Raw genomic sequence first — 24,859 nt, forward strand, 5'->3', positions numbered from 1 at the left:
CAAGAGAGGCAACCGGAAACGTTTATGCGAACTACTAATATGCGTCGTACTAAGGGCAGTTGAGGATAACGATGGCCTCATTGCGCTAACAACGTAACACACCTCAAGAGCGACGTAGCCTCCGGGATACAGCCTGCACTAGACGTGCACGAGGAAGCGAGATAAACAGTGCAGTTCAGCGCTGCTGCTCTGTGGCACCAGAGCCGACGGCTCTGGTTTAATTAGCAGGCACGTACGCCTTTCCATTTCTCTTTTGTTTACTGCAGTTAGTTTGGCGCATAGCATAGTAACCGAGAATGACGGAGGTGTGTGAGCCTGCTTTCTGTGAAAATCCTCAAATTTACAGAATTAAACTCGTCTCTCATCAGCAGTCACCTCTATATTAAGGCGATAGCCTTCAATAGATCATACTCGCGGTGTCCGTCAGTCCGTGACACTCTTTAACTCGATAACAAAAAAATCGTTGTGCACGATAGGATTTGAACCACCAACCTCACGTTCCTCAGCCGAGTGTGCTAACGACTACGCTACTTCCTGCCAACGCACATGTAGTTCTCCTTGTCTAGGATGCCGGGGAGTGTTTGCGGAAAGGCATCGAATCAGACGAATGCCCCCCAAACGCCCTCCAGTGTCTCCAGCATTTAATATTCAAAACAATTGTGTGCCTAATTAACATCCTAACCACACACCAGTGACACAAGCAGCAACACCGCGCTAAAGGCTTTCGCCTCACCTCACTTTAGGTCAAAAAAATGCCCCCCTGAATTTTTCTTTTCTTTATTAGGGCTGCAAACTGAATATCTGCTTGAGAACAGCTTTGGTTTCCCGACTAAATGACGAATTCTCTTCACACCTTGTCGCCAAAGGAAAAGATGCATGTGTTAAGAGAAACAGAATCGCTACCCGAAGACACCGGATTTGCAGCAGGACGCTCTCTACTGGCATAATAAATCAAGTGAATGCGGAAAATAAGCCTCTATCGTTTGGGCTAAGGAGGTTGAAAGCAGCGGAAAACATTTTTATAAACGCTGCCGTAGGCCCCTGCTGAGTTGGGTAGCACAAGAGAACAACCCGTCACTGCTATTGTTCATCAGTGGAGAGTGCACGCATATCGAAGCAACTTCAATGAATTTGGACCATAGCCAGTGCCAGCGGCTTCTGCTTCCGAGGACAGCGCCGTATTTCAGCACCTTATACCAACCCTCTCAGTTTTATTTATCTACGCAGCCATCTTGACCTTTCTGGACGGAAGCCTAGTTTCTGCACCGCTCAACGCAAAGTACCTATCCAAAAAACAGCAGGAGTGTCTACAATTGGCATAAGCACAAAAAAAGGATAAACCAGGGATATAAAGCAGAGCCCTTCCGCTTTACGTCTTGTCCTGTGCTGTTTATGCACGCCTCGTTTGTATTCTTTGCCGCTGTACCCCCTAGCTGTTTTCTTTGCCAGAAAGGGCACCCCACTGGAACCTTATTTTGTCTATTGCGTACGTATTTGCTTTGGACGCCACGTGTGGTCACTGCACGCCTCCACTCTGGTAATGCATCAGCATCTCCTATGATCAATTCCACGGCCTTTCCTTTCACGCCTCAAGTCTGTTGCTGCTGCTGCTGCAAGAGAGAGAGAGAGAGAGAAAAGGAAACCTCACACTGTTGTGAGAAAACATTGTGTAGAGCTAGTGTTAAATGGTGCACCTCCTGAGCAGAATGCCCGATGCGTGTTCATTCGGCCTACCACGCCGTCGTTCGCCGCACTGAATGTTCACTCCCCTGATACGTGTGTAGAGCTGCCGAAGCTGCAAGAGGTAAGAATTTCCACATGTTCATCATCAAACACGGTACGTGACCAAGCGATACAAAAAACGAGAAGAGAGGACGGAAAAAAGATGCGCGGCCGTTTTCTTCCTTTCTTGGTGTATTTATTTAGTTTGGTCGATTGAGCACCATGTTGTTCAATGGAGTCCCAGCTGGCCGAATAACTTGCACATCTTTATGTTAGCGAGTCGCGCCGTTCAACAAAGCTTCCACCATCCACAGAGAGTATAGCATGGTCTGTACGGGTACACGTGTACCTGCACTTTTTCTGCTCACAGAGACGCGATGCCATAAAGTGCTTCGCCTCTGGTTCGAACAATTCGGTCAGCTTTTATGCGTTGCGAATACTTTCGTCCCCATACTGCTCGCTCGAGCAAACCGATCTAACCCTTCGAGTTCTCAAAAGGGGGCCCGTGGTCTAAAACGCCGCTAGCGACGCTTAGTGATGCATTTTACGAGTGACTGTACGTGTTTCTCCAACAGATCACTGCGCAGTCAGAGCCACAGAGGTGCCCTCAGAGCCTGCGGTAAGTTCTCGTTGGCAGGATGTCTTCGCCTGTCGTAAGTCATGACAACATCGACAGCGATTGCGGAAGGCTAGTGGGGTTCAACGCGAACAACCACGAGTGAAGATATAGATGTTTGGGACAACAGGCAGAAGTTATGCAACAAATTTACTACAAAGGTTGGACCATTTAAAGAAGCAGAAATCTAAACAAAAAAGATATGAATGAGCCAAGCCGGATGTAACCAGTTCCTGCATGGTGTTTGCCGCTAAGTATACTGATCCTAGCACACGGGAAAAAAAATGACGTGCCGCGCGTGATATACGCGCAGAGAGAGAGAGAGAGAGAAAGAGAGATTAAGGAAAATCAAACGAGTGAACAAAATGTAAGGCATGGCAAAATATTTGATGGCCCTCGAAGAAAACGAACTATCCAAAACAGACTGCGAGAAAAAAAGAAAAGCTCAGAGCTGTGTCGGCCGTGTAATGGGAGAATGCGCAAAAAAATAGAAACAAAGTTTAAAGAAGAGAAGACCGAACGTGGAGCGCTACGTAGTTGAAAAACGGCCGAACTGCGTGCTACGACATGCCACGGGTTACTTTCACGCTTGTTACGTGGGCTACGTGCTCAGCGGCAACTCTTTATTCGTTGAGCTTGCATCTGCTTGCTAAGGTCACGCATGGTTACTGTTTCTTAGTTCCTTCTTTCTTTTCTGCTTATTTAGTGTGGGGTGTCAGAGAATGCGGTAGTCAAGTACGGCATGTAGTGTTCCACGATAGTGCGTGTGTTCCTCATGTACCTTATGACCTTATCTGTTTTTGTTTTTTGGAGTTTCGGTTATCGTGAATCATGTTCTTGTGCAAGAAGCAAAAACAAATGCATACTATTCCTACCTTTTCCTGGACCCGAGAAAAAAAGAGTGCAATGTATGGTTCGTTCTTCATGCGAACAACTATTGTGTAGTTGTTCTGGAAAACTAGCTCCCGCGTTTGGCAGCGTCTCAGGAAAGGAAGAAAATGGCGTATCGTACTCTTTGGCTTCCGTTATGGCACCGAAGACAGAGCACAGTTCTTGTTTTTTTTATTTTCTTTACACGATAACGAACCAGCTGCTTGCTTGTTTGCCGATATGTCGTAAGAATATTGGCTAGACGGGCGTATCCTGTTTTTGAAGAAATGCGGGGAGGGAGGACCGCTGAACGAGAAGGTTAGCTTGAAGAGCGAACGCTCGCAGATTTGCACGAGAAGGATCATGTCTCAAAGTTCACTGTGAAAAACAACTCTGACATATTCTTGGTGTTATGAGGACCAACACTTCCTTTGATGGCTTGGTACACCCTGCACGAGAGAGGAGCTGTAAATAACTACGTAATAAATAAATCATCATCGTCAGCCTGACTGTGTCAAATGGAAGGCAAAGACCGCCCTCATATCTCTCCAATTAACTGTGTCCTGTGCCAGCTGCGGCAATCTTATTCTCGAAAACTTCTTAATCTCATCCGCCCACGTAAATTTCTACCATCCCCCCCTTCCTGCCTCTTAACGTTACTACGATCATTTTCCTTTCCATAGCTCAATGCATTGCCCTCAGTTTAACTTGAACCCTTTTCGTTAGCGTCCATGTTTCTGCGCCATAGGTGAGTACCGGTAGAATACAGCTGTTATATTCTTTTCTCTTAAGGGATAATGGTAAACTGCCATTCATGATGTCAGAAAACCTTCAAAATGCACTGTGCCTTATTCTTATCCTGCTAGTTACTTCCCTCCATGATCCTGACGTACGGTCACTACCTGCCCTAAGTAGACGTATTCATTTACCATTTCTAACACCTCGTTACCAATCGTAAACTGCTGCTCCCTTCCGAGACTGTTGGACATTACTTTGGTTTTCTGCATATAAATTTTCAGACCAACCTTTCTGTACTACTTCTTCAAGTCAATAATCATGCTTTGCACTTAATCCCCTCAGTGACTCAGCAAGGCAATCTCATCAGTGAATCGCAGATTACTAAGGTAATCTCGAATAGCTCTCATCTCCAACTGTTCCCAATCCAGGCCTCTCGATACCTCCTGCAGACTGGCGGTGAATGGGATTGGCGAAATAGTCTCCTTGCCTGACACCCTTCCTAATTGCAATTTTATTGTTGACATTATGGAGAACTATGTTGCCTGTGCAGTTGTAGTTTTCTTGTAGTATTTTTACATAAGGCTAATTTACATTCTCATTTCGATATATGCCTGCATGAACGCTGAGGTTTCGGCTGAGGCAAATGCTTTCTCGTAATCTATAAAGGCTATATATAGCGGTCGGTTATATTCTGCGCATTTCTCTATCACCTGATTGACGGTGTCAGTAAGTTTTGTTGCAGAGTAGCCTTTACGGAATCCTGTCTGATCATTTGGTTGATTGAATTTTAAGGTTGTCCTGACTCTATTAGCGATTACCTTAGTAAACACAATGTAGGCAACGGCCAGTAAGCGGATCTGTCTATAATTTTTCAAATCCTACAAGTTTCCTTTCTTATGTATTAAGATGATTCCATTTTGTGTTGGCAATGTGACCGCATTAGCAGCTGTCGATATGTTCACAGGAAATGACGTCACTTCCGGTCTGAATGACGTCTATTGCCTCCTGTCAGTAGGATTAATGCTTCGGTCTGGGGGACGTCATTTCCCCACCCAATGGGAATGCTCCATTCTGGTGACGGCACACCGGAATAGCGACGTGAATCCCCTCCAACTTATGGAAGAATTTTATGACCCACGGCGCGTTAAAAAGTGGCGTGAGAAGCTGCATTCTTGAATTGTCCAGGATCGTAGAAAATGCCGAGTAGTAAATAAGAAATACCGTGATATACATACACTTTGTGTGTATCGTTCTGATAGTGTTATTAGAATTTGAAAAAAGCCAGCTAGACTATAAGCAATGCAGAATGGTGCTGTTATTCTTTTCTTACACAAGAGACATTATAGCATATTTACCGTCTATTATTTGCTCTTTAATGCGCGCTTCTACATTAACTGTGAGCTTTCGGAGGAGTTAGTGGAAAGTGGCAACATGGAAGCTGAAGTTTACGCCTTCGGAATTCTGCAATCAAATAGCACCGGTAGCCCATTCTTTATAAAGCCTGAGAAATTGCGCGACATAAGCTCTCGCAAATCTGTGCTTGCGGAAGAAAAAGAAGTCGCCAAAAAGCAACGCCCTGCACCAAAAGAAAAAAAAAAGATACACAAAGTAGTACTAAGGCATGGAGAGGTGCGCTGCTGCGCCAGCGACTATTTCCGTCAACACTCCCTGTTTATGTTGCGACATGTCCAGTTTCTATCAGCGAACATGTTTTCCATCCCCGGGGAGCGAAGATGTATGCAACTATGCTTGATTCGATTTGCGTAAATGTCAATTTTCTCGTTGGTCCTGGAATGCTTATATAAGAAACAACACCGCATGAAGCACCACAGAACAAGTATTTCGCTAGGTTTGTTTCGTAAGAGGATCTGTTTTGTTTTTGCACCTGTGGTGGCCCCGCAATTGGACTTCTCTGGGCAACAAAATGAGGTGATTTACATGACGTGTTTTTTTCCCGTCACGAATGCTCTTGTTTCTCGGAGGTTCCTTCTACTATTAGAAGCTAGAACCGACGAGTGATTCACGCATTATGATGAGCACCGGTTGGTAGCGTTTACGTAAATCTCTTCATGACCATCGCCAGCAGTGTTTTTTGTTCAGCCACATCATCATCAGTCAAGAGGGACAGTTACATGACGAGAAACTAAACCAAAGGAATGTTTAAATGACGTTTCGGTTCCCACACGAGAGCCTTGTTCACAATGTGAGCGAAACGTAGTAGCGTGGCATTAAATACGAAGCATGATGGAAGCCATACATCTTGAGTATACCGGTCGCTGATTTCCATCGTTGTGATTCAGCGTTTGCGTTGTCGCCTGCATAACTAACTACTTGAGGCAGCGCCATGATGCTGTGTTCTTCCTTTGTAAGCACACGTGCCAGTATCCCGTCTTCATTGTTTGCGAAAGTGCTAGTTCGAAGCACGTGTGCGTGAAAAGGAAAAAAAAAGACAGAATAAGGGCTCTTCCGGGCTCTGAATCGACAAAAAGAAGTCCGGCCAGACTGGCTTTCGTAAAACACTCTACTTTTAGAGAGACTGACAGACATAGAATTAGTGTAGATAATCAGGCCAGAACTCTGCTGGCTACCCTACTTATGGGGGAGGGTAGGGTAGCCAGCAGCCAATCAGCCCTACACATGGCTATCCTGCTCATGGGAAAAATAGAGGGAAAGCTGAGTTCATTTGAAACTGGAACACGACCATAGTGATCGATGGGTTCTTTCTACGTGGTCAATATGAACAATGAGCGTCCTCAGTGAGAACTAAAAAAAATTCAGCTGATTAGGGATAGGAGAATGAGTCGAAGTGCCCCAGGTCGCCGCTTCTAAAAGGCGCGAGGAACACTTACCTTATAACTCCCGGGGTAAAGTTTTCTATCTCTCTCTCTCTCTCTCTCTCTCTCCTGAGAATTGTTTGTACATCAGTTGTCTGCTCTACAAACAACAATGGTGCGAAAGCGCTTCTTTTTATTTTGTGCATGCAACTGCAATGTACGATTTCGTTATCTGCGTGAAGATTCCGATAATGCAGCACTAGAAATCATAAATAGGAACGCAATGCACATCATCACGGCCCTGCCAAACCTAACACTTATCCCGATTCCGCAGGAATATGCACAACAAAGTACACTGAACGAACTTGTTGAACAGCGTTAGGCATCAATACAGTTAAAGAGAAAGTACGTTCGGCCCGTCGCAGCCGCTTTTAATGACTTGACAAAAAAACACCCCAAACGACAGATCTCCCTCCAATGACATACACGACAGCAACCACAAACAAGACGAATAAACTAAGCCGTAAAAAGAAGCCGGCCGACACCTCGAACTGTGGCTGACATAAGTCCACAAACGTGGGCCGCTTATACGAATGCGTCGGTCATAGACAAGGGAGGCCGAACGGCTGCTACTTGTTATTAGTTATTCTTAGATAGAAAATATGTCTCTGACTACTTGGACCTTCCTGTGAGGGAGCTCTATGCTATCAATAATGTTACGGCCTATATAAATATCTTGGTGTCTATAAGAGAAGCCTACATTTACACAGACTCTTTAGTGGGTATTAGGCAGCTAAAAATTGTTTCAAAGACGCTAGGCATAACTCAAGAAACACATGCTCTCAACAAGAAAGTAACAGAATGCATCCAGGTACATTGGACGCAAGGAGATGCGCAGAGCGTCCACCAAGGGAGAAAAGGCGCTCTAACACAGCAAGCCCCAACCATGAGTGCCTCATAACCAAGCTTCCCTTCTGATCTCCGCTACTGTCTTCCAATTTTGACGTCCTCTTTAAGGAGAAGTATACGTGCCCTTATTCCCCCTTGCACTTACCCACTCCCTCAAAATTTAACGAATTTGGATGAGGTGTCCCTAAGAAGGATTACGGCTGGGGTGGCCCTTAACCCCTCGGTGACATGCTAATGGGGCTCTCAAGAAGAAACAGACCTTAACACATCTCGTAAATATGCCCGCCGCTGACATGGGTGTTCGCAAGCCGCGGGCGTGTCTCGAAACAAGGGCGTCAAGAACAAGACGACCATGGGATGTTGGTCTAACTGCTGCCAGGGAGGAAGACTTCACCCTATGGCAGACGGAATACACCAAGTGCGGAGCTTGCTCCCGTTTCTGGATGAAAATAGCCTCCGTGACCTTCCGTAGTATTTTCACTGACCCATCTTATGCCATACGGCAAGTCCTCGAAGTAGTGACAAAATAATCTGCCACAAACTGAAAACGAAGCATATATAAGTGTTCAAAATCAATGACGCTTGTCCCAGCGCTGATCAAGATACAACACTAACGGCTCCCAACGCAGAGTTCCGCGATTCGATTGCTCGCACGGTTGTCAATTTTTTTCTTGCCAACGGTTTCGTAATAGAAGGAGTGTATCCACTGCTGCCAGAGGCGTACGATATGCAGGGTTGGACCATGCTGAAACATGGAGTGGAATATAGGACAAACGTATGCTCCATCAAAAGACCTTTCCAGCTCTCCATCATTCTAAGAGTGTGGAATGAATAGTACGATGGAAAAAATTAAGGTCTCATTATTTAATTCATGTTTATTGACCGTGGGGGTCGCTCTCCAATATTGCCGAGATTTTCCAACAAAAGGAGGCGACGAGTGAGAGTGAATATCGCGCAAACCGCGCAAAAGAGCGCCTATCCACGTAAGTGGCAGGGTGGTGTACAAAGAAATGAATACGGGTCAGCTTCTGTCAACAATTTTCCACCATCTGATTCATTTTCTGGGGTCAATATCCTCTTATCGCTGTTTTCGTGTGCTGGGTGGCTTTTCTCGTATGCAACGATTTCTTATGCCAGTGCTTATCACATCCTTAACTGGCTCCAATATTCACAATACGTCATTTACGGCTCCAAGATTAAGCACCGACAAAAGAGTCATTTAAAGACCCATCACGTCACCTGTCACTGCGTGAGACCAGAACAAGTAAAAATAAACTGGCTTGGGCCCGAACTCAGCGTGACAGGTATGAGAGCTTAGCTTTTTGGTGACTGAGCAGTTTGCAGGTGTGCGTCGGACGCGAGCTAGAGGAATGCATCAGGTTGGATAAGCATGAGACCTTAAGTGAACCTTCATAAAGCTTAGGCGCACACAGCGCTCACTCATTGTGTACGTTCACCTCGCTTAGACCTGGTGCGAGGAACTACTGTTCCTAGCATGTTTCCCAAGTCTGTCGTAGGAAAGTAAAGGCGGGTTTATCGAGTGGCGTATGAAAGACACCCTTTTTATAGACGGGCTTCTGTGGGGAGTAAGCAGTCTGAAACCACTTTTAGGTTTTCGCAATGATGTGCCGTTGAACACTATCATAAACAATTTCATTTCTTGTACGAAATTTCAGTGAAATTATGCGCCACTGTCTTCAGTTCAGGAACCGCGTATATTACACTCAACATTTGTTATTCCCTAGATACCTCACCTGATCGAGTTCATTTGAGATTTAGACAAATTCATCCGCATAGTTCATCCCAGAGAACATAAAAGACCATCAACCGTTTTTTTGCCACTCGTTCGTCCAAGTTTCTCTTGCGCGATAAAAATTCATAATCTCCGTTATCAATCACCACCATGGCTAGTGCTATGCTAAAGATCTTAGCCATGAACCGCAACTTCAGCGACCGAAACTTCTTATTTTTTAATTAATTTATTTATTTACGCATATTTTACAGGCCGCAGAGAGGCATTGTGTAAGGCGGGTCAAATACAGAAGTTGGTGTAAAATAGGTTATAAATCAAAAGCATTGCAAAAGTGCAGCAGAACAGACAAAAACAAGTTAGTTCAGATACTAAGATATCGCAGTTCACAAAAGTGATAAATTTGCAAGCCTACGGGTCATGGAACAAAAATAAAGGAACTGGACGGAGTTAAACAAAAGCGAAAGAAAATATTTCAGGAATACATGAGGATAGCTGCGCATGGACAGAGCCAATCAGGCAATAGTCTCAAGTAGCTGAAAACAAAGTTATGCGAATTGTGAGTATATAAATGGCGCGCTAAGCGTTATCAACTAAGTGTTTGAGTCGATGTTCGCGAAAGGTGTCATGATTGTGCTGCAGGGCGATGCACTCCGGAAGACCGTTCCATAGGCGGATGGCGCGCGCGAGTGACGAGAAGTTGAGAGCATGTGTGCTGCCATAAATGGGGGCATAGCTGTAGTTATTATGTAACCTATGTGATAAGTAGGAGGGATGTTGTGCATGTGTAGGTGGTGAATCACTGGCATGAACGTATTTATGAAAGATAGGTAAAAGGGCAATGTCGCGACGACGAATTTTCAACGGATGGAGCGAAAGTTCCATCTTTAGTTGGGTTACACTGGACTGATAACTAATTTTGCGAAATGAAACGGCTAGCCCTATTCTGGACAGTTTCCAACTTCTCTACTAGGTATTTTTGATGAGGTGACCAGATGCATGAAGCGTGCACTAGCTGCGGTCTGACAGACGTTATGTATGCTTGTTTACGCACGAGACGGGTGGTACTTTGCAGGTTGCGGCGAAGGAACCCCAGTGACTGGGAAGCATTAGCAAAAATGGTGGTTATATGTTCAGCCCAAGAAAGGTTTGGTGGAAGATGGACGCCTGGATACTTATACTGCATTGTCCGAGCCAATGTATCGTTATTAATGTGGTAGTAAAAATGCTAATTGACAGATTTTCGGCTAAAAAAAATTATCTTACATTTAGAAACGTTTAAAGCCATTAGCCATGTTTTACACCACTCGTTAATGCGATCGAGGTAACTTTCGAGTGAAAGGTGGTCATTAGTACTTTTTATTGATAGATAAATAATGCAGTCGTTAGCAAGTATACGTATACAGGATGAGATGTTTACTGGCAGGTCATTAACGTAAATTAAGAAGAGTAATGTACCGAGGACGCTTCCTTGGGTCACGCCCGATGTAACGTCGGAGAGAGGAGAGAAATAATTATTAACGATGAACTGCTGGTGATTAGAAAGAAAGTTACGGACCCTTGAGAGAGTTAAAAAATCTAATTTGATCCCCAAAAGCTCAGATATTAGTCGGCAGCGTGCTACCCGATCAAATGCTTCGGCAAAGTCCAAAAAGATGCAGTCAGTTGGTATGTTACTGTTCATGTTAAACTGTAGGTCAGTAGTAAACTCAAATAACTGCGTCTCACAGGAAAAGCCTTTTCTGCAACCATGCTGCTTAGAGAAAGAACAATGATTAGATTCCAGGTGATTGTAGATGTGCGATGCGAAAATTTGTTGAAGCATCTCTCAACATGTAATTGAGATGGGGTGGTGTGTTTGTTGCCACTTTTGAAAATCGGTACAACCTTTCCTATTTTCCAATCGGCAGGGAGCTCACCTGTAGATATCGACTGCTTAAAGATATGAAGTAAGCAGACGCTGCGGACAGAAATGGTCTTTTTTAATAATTTGGAATGGACTTCATGAACACCGGAAGGAAAGGACAATTTAAAGTTGTTTATCAGATGTACTGCACCATAAAGTGTAACGTCAACAGGTGTCACGTGAGGGTAATCAAAATCTGGTACATACGGGATGTTGGAATAATCTTCTTCCGTGAAAACAGATGCGAAAAACCAGTTGAACGCTTTAAGACAGTCAGCGTTGGAGTAGGGGGCGTTGTTTACGTCACGTATTGAAATATCATTACTGAAGCTATTCTGAAGTATTGTTTTCCAGAACTTGCTTTCACTCTTTCACCAAATCTCTCACTGTGCTCGTCGACATCGTTCCGTTGATTTACCTTTGCAAAGCTTGCGGCAAAGACGCGACTTCAGGGTTATCGTCTTTTTGTTCTGCCCGGGAAGAAGGGCGGCATATATGACCTGCCTCGCTCACTAACTATGAGCATGTGTACGGCGCATCAATCTGAACCTAACTAACAACTGATTCTGACCCTTCAATTGAATTGAATTGGGTGTTTGGGAAAGAAAATGGCGAATTATCTGTCTCAATATCGTTGGACACCTGAACCACGCCGTAAGGGAAGGGATGAAGGAGGGAGTGAAAGAATAAAGGACGAAAGAGTTGCCGTTGTGGAGGGCTGCGGAATAATTTCGACCACCTAAGGATCTTTAACGTGCGCTGACATCGCGCAGCACACGTGCGCCTTTGCGTTTCGCCTCCATCGGAACACAGCCGCCGCGGTCGGGTTCGAGCCCGGGTACTCCGGATCAATGCCAAGTGTGCCAAGAGTGCTTTTCAGCTCAAAAGCCGAACTTTCATTTTTCATTACCTGAGGAAGCGTGTTCTGGCGGAGCAACACAAAAGTTCCATACCAAGGTGCGCCTAATTTCAAAGCGCGCTGCCACACCGGCATAATGCATTGTGGATTGTTCAATGCATGGAGAGCTGTCACTTTTGGTACGGTTATTACATGCGGCCAGGGCTCTTACGACAATTGCCACCGCGCCAGACCCGGAACGTTCGCGTTACCAACGATATTACGCTTTAAGGGCTCATAACTGTGGACATAGTTTGCATAAAACTATGCCAAAAGCAGACAATTCAAGGAAAAACAGCGGCTCGTTTTATTATCTCATAATTCGTACTCTTCTTCAATGTGAGATTAATAGGGCAATTATGGGTCGTCCAGCAGGCCCGGGGTGCGCTCGAAAAGCACAAGCCTCTCGACCCGCCACAAACGCGCCGAACTGGGGTAGTTCAGAGTAGGGCATAACCCCGGGTCAACGATTGGCCAACGTGACGACGCGATAAACCGTCGATTGTCGGCATCTTAATAAAGTTAATCCTATCCTATCCTAAGACAATTATTTTAATAATAGCTGATAAGAAAGAAGAATAAAAAACAACTACATGCCACCGGTGGGGTCCGAATCCACGACCTCCGGAGAGCACCCGACGTGAAATTCGTTGGTCGTGAGTTTGGATCCCAACGGCGGCATGTGATTGTTTTTTCCTCTGCTTTCTACTAAATTATCCTGAAAAAAATTTTCTTTTCAATCTCCCGTTGATGAACACTACAAATTATTTTAAAAAAAAACATCGCCTAAGCTCTTTGGTTTCGGTGACTGTTAGCTTCCGTTATGTACACGAAAAACAACTCAACCGGCGATGTGGAGTACACTTCTCGTTATTTGAGATCAAAGAACGTTAATTCGGGCAACTGCTCCTTGGGCTATTAAAGATAGAGTTTTTTAGAGTTCTTTAATCGATTTGCTCGCGGTATAAGAATACTCGCTCAGCAATCTAGTAGTATTCCATACGTATTCGTTATCTGCTAGTAAATTTAAGAGTGAATACGGCTGTCCCGACCGGCTGTGTACAGCTGGCTCCTGGTTTACCGAAACTTCAACAGGACCACTACCGCAGACGTGTAGGACGTGTAGGATACAGGCTCACGCTTAAAGGGGCTGTGAAGGGGACTCTAATAAAGTTGCAGCATGTCTGGGATATTGAAGCACGCCGCTTCACGAATAGTGGCCAGCAAGGATTTTTAAAATGCGCTTTGTAGAAGCTGAGTTAGCTGTCGTTAAAATTTGAATTTCAGTGTCTTCGCACCTTTCCCTCTCCTCTCGTCAGTTTTTGCACGCTGGAAGGTAGGCGCTCCCTCTCCGACCCCCCCCCCCTCCCCCCCTCTGGGAGCGGAGCTTCCCGACCCGCCGGAGCTAAGCGGCTTATTGGCCGCGGCCGCGGTAGCTGCCTGACGTCTGAAAGAATCTAACCAATGGCCACCTCTCACCTTGTCTACGCAGATGCAGGGGGCGGAGGAGGATGCGAACATGCAAAAGTCGCCGGGAAGGGCTCGCCAACTTTGACGCGCGATTATGGGTCGTCTGCTGCGTGGAGAAGAGTATTATTTGGCTCTGGTTTTCATGGCAACACAGTGCAGTGATTAAGTGAGTTAATGTGCTCTCATCGGAAGGTGTTTGAGAGCCTTTTTAAGCGGTCAGGCTGTGACGGGGCTCTTCGGATTCAGGAAGAGTGAGCAAAATGGCGGAGAGAGCGGATGTGTTTACGCCTCGGGGAAGGAAAATGTATGAAGCGAAGAGCACATCCCATAATTTCGAACGAATTTTTTTTATTGAACTAGCGTATGCCGTTAGTCTTCTGCGGGCACTCTTCAAGCACATGCAGTCATACGCCGCAAGCGATTTGTGCCGTTCAAAAGCAGACAGTATATTGTGGCGCAGAAGGGTCCACCACATTGGGTTTAAAAGCTAAGGAAGGTCGGTAATTTTAAATCTTGAAGTACGAGGCACTGTATATCTCTCTTAGTTGCACGAAACAAGACTGGTAAAGCGCATGAGTGGTCCTCAACCCGCACGCATGGTGGAGGGGCGTCAACCGCTCGCTTAACGGTGTATCCCAACCAACTTGTCCACAGGCCAATCTTCGCTTTTCTGCATTCGCTGGAATGCAACCTACAGCCCGGAACGCGTTCTTAAAAATCTTTTCACTTAATGTACCCCACCGCAGTTTCATATTTTCGGCACAACAACGACGTACCACTGTTTTGAGACAAGACAGAAATTTGTCACCGTCGCGCTATTGTTTTTTTAAATCTGTGCAGATCTTTCTTTAAAAATCCGTGAAAGATAAAACAAAGCCTTTTATGCAGGTGGATTCTACAGCATGGCGGATAATATAAATCTGATAGAGCTGTAAATTAAACAAATAACCTCAGCAAAAAAATTTTATTTTTATTTAGGGGCAATATTGCGAACTTGAAGGCCGTGAAGATTGAATGTGAGCCCAGATTTTTTTTTAATTTTCTTGATCTGCAATGTGTTTCGAAATACAGAACGTCAAAAATACTCGTCTAAAAGCTCGTTGACTTGGCTTTCTGCATTGCATGTTTATAAAATGGTGTTGCGGCGAACACAACCGTGGCGGAAATCATATTCACTGCTTCTACGTTTTAAAATACAAAAACAGCGTCTGAGTTTACACAAACAAAATACACAAACGGCACCCGGACTAGAAATGCGAACAAAAATGTCTTGTGCGCAAAGAATGTGCACTGAGCTTAACACAACGTTGCGATGGCAACATTTGATAAATAGCAGTTACGTAAGACCTACGTCTTCAGATAAGTCACTAAATCTTTCATGTACGATGAACGTCATAGACGCAGCTCACGCCAAGTAAGCACATAGCTATAGGGAGGCTGGTGAATGTGTGCGCGAGTCCGCTGGCGTGCCGAGCTTTGGCGGCGGCAACGCTGGCACTAATGCCAAATGTTGCTACATTCGGCTTCCTTGCTAGGGCTGCTGTAATTGCTGCTGAAAAACTTAACCACCTTGTTCACCGTCTTGAAACGGCTGTAGTTGCCAAAAGTGTTGTGCACCGAGCAGATATTATTAGCGTCATCGTAATCGAGGTCGAAAACAGCAATTCCGAAATGCACGCCCGTGTGGCTGGCTTTCACCTTGCAGAGCTTCTTGCACAGTGCCTGCTCGTCGTCATAGACGAACATGCGTCGGATCGCGGGGTCGTGGGTGAGCAAGGTGTGCCGCACGGGATCGTACATCCGGTTTGTCGAGTAAGGTGGCAAATCACAGAGCGAGGCGTAGGTACTGTCGAAGGTGACCGGGTTCTGACTGCACCGAGAGAATATCTGCACCGGTGTGCTGGGCATCAGTTCGGAAAAGCGGCCTTTCATGGTGACTGAGAGCGCAAGGCGAGGAGCGTTAGCCTCGGCGGCAATCGCCGCCAGCGCTGCAACGGCGTCGGGCAAGTTGACGATCACCCTCAAGCCTGAACGCCGCTCCAGTAAGGTGGGTGGCGTCACGATACAGGGTCTTCTCTCCCAATCTTCGCTCAGCTGGTGGCCGTGCGAAATGAACAGGTCTGGCCTGAACGTGGACCTGAATCTGTCCTTGAAATAGTTATTCAGTGCGAGGGTGTGAGACGTGGCGCCGAGGAAAATGAATGAAACCTGTCCCTGACTCCTTTTCTGCTGGAGCAGCGTGTCGAGCAGGCGGAGACATTCGAAGGCGACATCCACTTCCGTAGGGCTGCGGAACTGTACGTCAACGTCGATGATGCCGAAATGAAGCACGTTGTGTAGAAAGAACACCTCCAGGGGATTGGAGTTGCTGCTGGTGGCGTTTTGGAGGTGGGTTCGAATCAGGTCTCGATGCGAGTAGGCGAATCCCACGCCGTACTTCGTCCTTCTGCCTCTTCCGCCATTGTACGCTTGCCCGAGGACGGACTGCAGATCGGCGTTAAACCCAGCCCCGGTTAGATAGTTGGTTCCGCCCTTGTAGAGCGAGTCGAAGAAGGTGAAGTCGCAGATGCCGTCCGTAGGAAATTTGGTGGAGTATGTCGTGTTTCTGCCGAAGGTGCACACCAGAGCTTGCTCCGGGGGCTTGGGTCCAGCCGGTGGGGTCGGTGTAGTTGGTACAGTCCGAACGGTCGGTACAGTCGGTACTGTCGGTACAGTACGAACAGTCCGAACAGTCGGTACTGTTGGCACAGTTCGTACAGTCGGCACAGTCCGTACAGTCCGAACAGTCCGAACAGTCGGTGTAGTCCGTACAGTCGGTACAGTCGGCACAGTCCGTATAGTCCGCACAGTTCGAACAGTCCGAACAGTCGGTGCAGTCCGAACAGTCGGTACAGTCCGAACAGTCGGTACAGTCCGAACTGTCCGAACAGTCGGTACAGTCCGAACTGTCCGAACAGTCGGTACAGTCCGAACTGTCCGAACAGTCCGAACAGTCCGAACAGTCGGCACAGTACGTACAGTCGGTACAGTCGGTGCGGCTCGCGTAGACGTTGCAATCGGTGCCGCTCGTGTGGTGGGCGCACCCGGTATACCGGTCAGCCTCGGCGTCGCCACTGAGGGGAGAGGTGCCTTGGATGATGGTTTAGGCATGGCCGGCCCTTGCGGTCCTCCCTTTGACCCGGTACTTGGATAGATGACGGGAGGCAAACCAGCTGTGTTGCCGTTGGCGTCATCGTCGTCTAATTCCGTGTCGATTCCGCCTAACACAACTAGGGTAATGGCCACAGCGGATAGCAAGAGGCACAGCACAATGGCGATGACAGCAACGGAGCACGTCGTGCTGTATTCTTCTTCAGCGCTGCTTGAGGACAGAGTGGAGACCTCCAGAGCCGACTCGTCGAAGGCGGACTGCTCCGACACGTAGTCCATCGTCGTAGAGGAGGAAGGTGCGGCGGCGTTTGAGTAGTTCCCTTCCGCCGAAGAAAATCTGCTCGATGCCGTTGCAGCCTCTTCTTTTGCCGGTGCCTCGTGAGCACGCGTCTCGTGCTGAGGTGTTATCATGAAAGCGATCGCAATCGCCCTAATTAATATCGCGGCACCCAAAACCCCTCAGCTTTCCGCAAAAACGGGCAAAAATAGGTGCTAGTACAGCAGACAAAAAAGAAAAAAAGAACATAGCTAGTCTCAAAAATTCTATGCAGTTGCTTGGATGAAGACTGCGATAAGAAGAAGGAGGAGGAGGAACAAATTTCATAGCGGTCCGAGCTCAGGGATGGGGGGAAAAGAATTACTCTACTCTAATCGCTATGTTACCCTACCCATCTCTTTCCTTCCCTTCCCCTTTGGCCAGTGTGGAGTATCAGGCCGGGGTCACGTGAACGCTGGCCCACCTATACTCCTTTCCTCATTAAACTTAACGGCCGCTCTATCGCCGTGGTAAGAGCAGTTTAGTTTTTGTTGCGATAACGAGTCCGCAGGTCGTCGTAATGAATCGCAGCGCAGAAGCGCCCAAATAGCGACTTCGTTAAATAATGCCTGACCATATTTGGTTATTATAAGCACCCAAATGCAGCACCCATATTGATAGTTTACGGTCGCCTTTATGAAGCACTACAACCTTTCTCCCGTTGAAAGCCTGCTCGCGCTTTCTGCTTTGGAGTTCATTGAAGTGATTGCGATTTTTTTGCCCTGACGCCATGCATGACGTAATTGTAATGATATCGTATTGAACAATACATATTAATGCATTCATGACGTAACTACAACGAGCCATAGGGACGCGCCACACTGAGTGGCCCGAACACAGAGACGTCACAAATGACCCCATAAAGACGTCACAAGCACATCATTCTAGAAGAAGAGATATAGTGGGTGATAGAGAATATTATATTCGTCACCACAACGGTCCACTGGGTCGTTTCTGTCTCCGTTTCTGTCGCATGGTCCTTTTGGTGTCACACGTTTATTGTGCCGCTGCCCTCGTCTGCTCCGTGCAGGAATTGCAAGTGTAACAGCGTTCAGAGTTCAGAGTTCACTGCTCACGCGTTACCGTGCACTATGGCACTATGGCGGTAACCATGTTTCAGCAGAGTGTGACGCATGTTGGTCTGTGGTGACCCACCGTTTCAACACGGCGGCCGTCGATGCTCACAATTCGCGGCACACTCGACGGGAGTGGGAGGCTGGGCGTAACTTAGACTTCTTGTTCTGCTTCGCACTTCCCTCCGAGAGGAGAGGGCAACGAAATGTCGGAGGTCAGTCGCACGGTGTGCGAGAGAAACTGTCCAGAAACGGGCTCGTGAATGCCTGAAGCGCGGCCACTTTGATGTGTGTAGGCTGTGCACTCTCTTAAGAGTGCACAGCGAACGGAAAATGGGAGGCTGGCACCTGAACCTTAATGTTCAGTCTGTTGTTTCGTCGAAATCCTACTTTCTCTCAGCGATTAATCAACAAAGGGGCGTTCATGACCAAACTCATTGCAGACAGGACTGGCACTCATCGACAACTTGTTCAGCCATTGCCTCCCACCCAGATTGCAGCTGTGCCGGCCATTCTTGTATTATGAGCACGGTTTGGTGCTATTCTCCTGTTTACATGAAAATTGAAAATTGGATTTTGAGGAAAGGAATTGACGCAATATCTGTCTCATATATCGTTGGACACCTGAACCGCAACGTAAGGGAAGGAATAAAGGGGGGAGTGAAAGAAGAAAGGAAGAAAGAGGTGCCGTAGTGGAGGGCTCCGGAATAGTTTCGACCACCTCGGAATCTTTAATGTGCACTGACATCGCACAGCACACGGGTGCCTTAACATTTCGCCTCCTTCGAAACGCAGCCGCCGCGCTTGCGTTCGAACCCGTGAACTCCGGACCAATAGCCGAGCGCGCTAGCCACTGAGCCACAGCGGCTTGTTCCTGGTTACTTTGATAAGTAAATTGAGGAAATTGTTCTTTTTTTCTAACCCGACGGCGGCGGCAGCGTTTCGATGGAGGCGCAACGCAAGGCGCCCGTGTGCTATGCGATGCCAGTGCACGTTAAAGATTCCCAGGTGGTCGAAACTATTCCGGAGCTCTCCACTACGGCGCCTATTTCTTCCTCCCTTCTTTATCCCTTTTCTTGCGGCGCGGTTCAGTTGTCAGCCGATATGTCAGACATATACTGTGCGATTTCTTTACCCCAAAAGCCAATTCTTAATTTTTCAAATTTTTCTCAACCCGCCGCGGTGGCTCAGTGGTTAGGGCGCTCGACTACTGATCCGCAGTTCCCGGGTTCGAACCCGAACGCGGCGGCAGCGTTTTTATGGAGGCAAAACGCTAAGGGGCCCGTGTGCTGTGCGATGTCAGTGCAGGTTAAATATCCCCAGGTGGTCGAAATTATCCCAGAGCCCTCCACTACGGCACCTCGTTCTTCCATTCTGCATTCACTCCCTCCTTTATCCCTTCCCTTACGGCGCAGTTCAGGTGTCCAACGATATATGAGAGGAAATACGCCGTATTCAAAACGCTATGATGGCTAACGCGCTGGAAGACCTGAGTTCTTGCTTGCCTTCGACTGAACCGAGGGAGTCTCCGGTAGGAGTGGACGAGTGCCTAGCCGACTCGCCCGAAACGGACCGCTTCGAGCGGTTCTCTATTGTCCCGGTACACAGCGAGACATAGCTTTGAGGGTTAGCCATTAGCTGCAACTGCGATTATTTTATTTATTTATTTTATTTTACAGGTACTACCAGCCTTATTATCAGGCCTTAGCAGGAGTGGACAACACAAATAAACAAATTCAAAAACATCAAAATCAGCAAATAAGATACAGGACGCTGAAGAAAAAATCAGAACCAAAACAAAAACACAAGATGCTATTTACAACATGGATGTCATTTTGTGGGGGGAGGCACATGTCACTCAGGATTTATGCGCAAGTGCACAGAGGAATGACGAAACCGTTGAGCAGTCAACCGTGTCGGCGGATAACGGATTCCAATCGCAAATAGTGCGCGGGAAAAAGGAATTTTTAAATGCTGCAGTCCTGCACGAAAAATCTAGGACTTTTTGGTGTGATATGAGCGCGTAGAGCAGCGGTTAGCTGGCAGAATGTATAAACTTTTGTCTATTCCCAACTGGTTATGATAGAGTAAATAGAAAAATTTCATCCTATCCCGGTAACGTCTCAATGTGAGACTTTCCAGTTCTGCAGCTTCTAAAAGTAATGATGGGGACGTGCGCCAGCTGCATGAGTTAAAGATGAACATAGCTGATTTTCTTTGAACTTTCTCAAGTTTGGTAATATTATATTGCGTATGTGGATCCCAGACAATCGCGGCATATTCTAGGATGGGTCGGATAAATGTTTTGTAGGCGCTGAACAACGCTTCAACTTCTTCTATCGTACTCGAGTCTCCACGGACCTAGACAAATTAAAAACGACGGCGATGAGCCTGCCTGCGGTGATCTGAAAACTGCAAGGATATGATCCCAGAAGTGGCGTCTGCCCAAAGAGTGAAGAGGTAGATGAAACGATCGGGTCTTGTTATTCAATAGGATGCTACAGTGGGAACCGAAAAGGCAACGAGAATAGTCGCACGGATGTCAGAATAAATAGTGCCAGGATCTTGAAATTATAATCGTGTTGATTTAGGAGATATACCATGCAAAGTTTCAGCGAAGCCCTCCAATAATCTTTAAAATATATGCATTTTGAGGTAGCAGTGCGACTTTTGCAACTTAATAAATCCAGAGTTGGCGGACACCAGAAAGGTGGTAAATCGTTTTAACCATTAAGGTAGTTAAACTAAATTCTAAAACTTCCCTTTTAACTGTTAGAGTTGGGAACCAGGTTGTAGTTGGATATTTGTAGCTGGCTGTTAGTATAAGAGCCGGATGTTATTTCGTGAAGTCCTACGCCTAAATGTCTTCATCCAGTCGCCTGAGTAGCTATCGCAAGCATCCAGCGCGATCGCGTCTCCTCGCGTGATACTTTTTGTGACCGAGATTCGCTCCCTCATCCTTCGGAATGCATGAGCGGTTACGCAACGCACTGGAATAGCACGACATTGATACAGGATCAGCGCGAGATAAACAGAATGACCCAATCTCAAATGGCCAGTACAATACGTAGGAAGGAGCCGGCGGACGTTGTCGCACACAGTGAGTTCCGGAAGTCAGATCCCGCATTTTCCCGAGTGGGGTTCGACTTTAGCAGCGCTGCGTCATGATTCACAGTAGTTGTATCCTGCAGTTACCTCCTGAAATGCTCAGTATTCAAGGGGGTTCTATGTAAAACGACAACCAGCACCTAACAACGGAAATAAATGAATGTCATCGTGTACAAAAACACCTGTACGCCCGAATATTTCAAGGGAGGAGCGTCAATATAGCTTTCGATTTTAGGCCCTTTATGAGGTTGTTGAAGCAACATTTCTCTAATAAAAATCTCGTAGTGCACGTAAGTTTCGTTGTCTTCGCCAATGGCTGTTGCTTTTGAAGCTGCTTCAACCCCTATTGATCGGAATGAGAGACATACGTACTCAGTCACACGACGCCCAATCATCATAATCATCATTGTGAAAAGATCCGATGTGAAAGCTCAGGGTTTTTGGCGTTCGGATGCTGACTCCAAGGCCTCGAGATCGAATCCCGGGCATAGCGGACACATTTAGCAGGAAAAAATACGCCATGAAACAACAGCACACGAAAAAAAACAGCATACATGAAAATAGCGCAGCGACAAAGCAGCTGACAAGCATGACGACAGAAGTGCGCACAAAAAAACAACAGGGCGAAAACAGCACAGCGCTCTACGGTGCAGCGTTGATTGCAAAGTTCGCACTGCAGAACTAGTGCATATGCAGTTCTCGCTTGCTTGGTTTTATTTACCTTGTGTTCCCTGTGTTAAGCAAGCAGAATCTGGGACCGAGAAATGAAATTGGCCAGGACATCCGCCTGCTTCATTTTTTTTCGCTTTTCCGTCTTCGGTGTAACTCACCTAGCTGCCTAAATTTTGGCTAACTGATTTTCATTAAGATGGCAGTGAAATTGGCCATTGATTTATAATAGAGTAACCACAATCGTACTGAAGTCTGATGCAGACGTGTTAATCGGCTGGCTCAAACCGCTACAAGATTCCTAAACGTGAGGTTCCGCTGTCGTACTTAGAGCACCAGTTCACAGAGCGGTTGAAAAACTATAGTTCATTTGAAAAAAGTGAGCAGAAGACAGGCACACAACGTGTTTTCTAAAGTACTGCGCCGTGCACTCTACCCTAAACTTAGCATAGCCCGAGCTAGCCAAACCTAACGGCGACGCTGCCTTATGGATTGTTGTTTACCCCTTGCGGTAAGTACAAAATATTCACCCCCTCTTCACCCTCGCTGTTCTGGCGAGTGCTATTTTGTCGTCTGCTGTTTTTCCCATTCCCAGAGGCGAAATGAAAAATCTCTTGAACGCTGCGCGATGCCAGCGCACGGTGCTAAGAACTCCGGGTTCCCTCAATTTACCCGCAGCCTTCCACTGCTGCGTCTTTCATAGACTAGATGTGTCACCTCACGAAATTAAATACCACATTCTACCATCAACGTACTAATAAAAGGCTAGGTTTATCCGTCGATGTTCCAAGCCGACAGGCAATCTTGAGCTGAATATTACAAATTGGCGGCCCCATATCCTTGGTTCGTTTCATGGTTAATGGGGCTTAACGTCCCAAAGCAACTTAGGATATGAGGGACGACACCGTAGTAAAGGGCCCCGGATGATTTCGACCACCTGCAGTTTTTTTAACGGGCAGTGACATCGCACACTACACGGGCATCTAGAATTTCGCCTACATCGAAATGCTACAGCCGCGGCTCCTTATTCTAGGGCAGGGGGGGAATACACCATCTGCTAGGGGCATCAAGAGACAGTGCTGCGCCATGGATTGAGTTGCTTTGAAACTACTTGCGAAATACGTAAAAAAAAAGGAGGGGGGGGGGGACCTGAGGATACAAAGACGCATATACAAGAAAAAAAAAACGTTAGACACGAACGGATGTGTAAGCGTCTTGTGTACAAGTCTGTATGCTCTGGTACCTTCTTCTTTTTTCAAGCAGCAACAACTGGCCCAAGAGCAAGCTGCATTGCGAAATACTTTTCCCTGCTCCGAAACCAGTAGTTAAATTTAACCCAACACAGGAGGACTTAAAAAGCGCCTTTTTTTTTGCAACTGTCGGCGAAATCGACTAAGCGTTTTACAGAGATAGTTGCTTTAGCTACTGGTCTTTACCCAAGGTGAGCGGCGTCGACTCGCGTCGCAGTCGACACTCCTATGCCCACCTTCTGGTCTTCAAGGTTGCTAGTGCTCCCGATGATTCGTAATTCGGTAAATTGGGTCAATTTCTCCGGTCCTGTCAACCCCGAATTAACGTGGTTTTATTACCAAAACTACGCGTCGCATGTTCAAGCTGCTAATCGTCGACCTTTGACCGCTTAATTGATAGGGTTTCAGTGGCGCCGGTAGCAGTCGCTTTTTCTACGCACCCAACTTCGGTAGAGGCACACTCACCTATAGAAGTCCTCCTGGCCGCATAACTTATCTGCCGGGATGGAATTGACGTACCTCTCATCGCTTATTTTTGAGAAATTTTCAAAGGTTAATTTTGCTCGCCCTATCCAGACATTGATTCTTCGCACGTCATGACATTGCAGTCGCCTGTCTGGAATTCGCATATACTGATATTGGTTACCCGAGAAGTTCCTAACTGCTTAAACGATTCCAGTCGAAGGCAGTGTACTGCCATTAACTAATTAGTCACGTCGGCCAACTGCTTCCTCAAAACTGAGACATCTTGCTAGGGTGTTAAGGCGATGCTTCAGGCTTCCTGGCGGCTGGCGAAGCTTCATATATGATTAGGGTGCAATTACTAAAATTCGCCTCAGCGCAGCCACACGGCTTCAAAGCGAAACTATACAACTTTCTAAGGTGCATCGCATTTGAACAATTATTTCTGGTCTGGTGAATCAAACCCGCGACCATCACCTCTCCGAGGCCACCAGAGAACTGGTTGTCTCGGGTTCAATCACCTGATCGGGACGAATTTCTCTACTGTGTATCTCCTTTGAAGTATAGCTTTGGTTTGTAGCCGTTTGGCTGCGTTCAGTTCCCTGCTAATTAACAATTACTTCCTGATTACAAATCCACTCCGCATTATACTCCTCTAAACGCATTTGATGAGCGACGATGTTCTGGAGGAAACCGTCAGTGCACAGACCTTCACTAGTAAGCATTCAGACAAGATACATTGACCTTAATAAAGAGACAAAATCGGCGAATTGCAAATGCAAGAAATCACTGGTCCCCTGTAAAAACACTCGGCACTTCTTTCGGAACGCTGGATGTTCCTGCTCATAAGATTATGGAGGAAGCCAATAGCCACCGAAGCCAAAGAGCATAGGGGAATGTTTCCATTTTTTATACTGTGATTTTGATGAATGGAATAATAATATTGCAATTTGTCTGTCGTAATAAGATAATTAATTATAAATCAGAAGAAAAAACAACCATGCAGCCGGTGGGATGTGAACCCATTACCTACTTGGTTTCGATGGCTATTGGCTTCCTTCGTATGTGTATCAAACGAGCACCACATTTTCCCCTTCCCTTCTTTGCTAAATTGCTCAGGAGCTCAAAGAGGAAGTATAAAAGCGAAACGCTTTGTTCAAGTGAAATGTGTTTACTGG

General features: G+C 46.5%; 2 protein-coding genes across 2 annotated transcripts in view; both read right to left on the reverse strand.

The window, feature by feature from the left end:
- LOC144120839 (uncharacterized) overlaps positions 1-24,859 on the reverse strand; it is a 141,237-nt gene that overhangs the window by 75,077 nt on the left and 41,301 nt on the right. The gene's annotated exons all lie outside the window — the stretch shown is intronic.
- On the reverse strand, positions 15,098-17,082 carry LOC144118303 (uncharacterized). The gene has a single exon (XM_077651273.1). The coding sequence runs from the start codon at positions 17,080-17,082 to the stop codon at positions 15,151-15,153; it is 1,932 nt and encodes a 643-aa protein (XP_077507399.1). The 3' UTR covers positions 15,098-15,150.

The sequence above is a fragment of the Amblyomma americanum genome, chromosome 2 (assembly GCF_052857255.1).
Source record: "Amblyomma americanum isolate KBUSLIRL-KWMA chromosome 2, ASM5285725v1, whole genome shotgun sequence".
Lineage (NCBI taxonomy): Eukaryota > Metazoa > Arthropoda > Arachnida > Ixodida > Ixodidae > Amblyomma > Amblyomma americanum.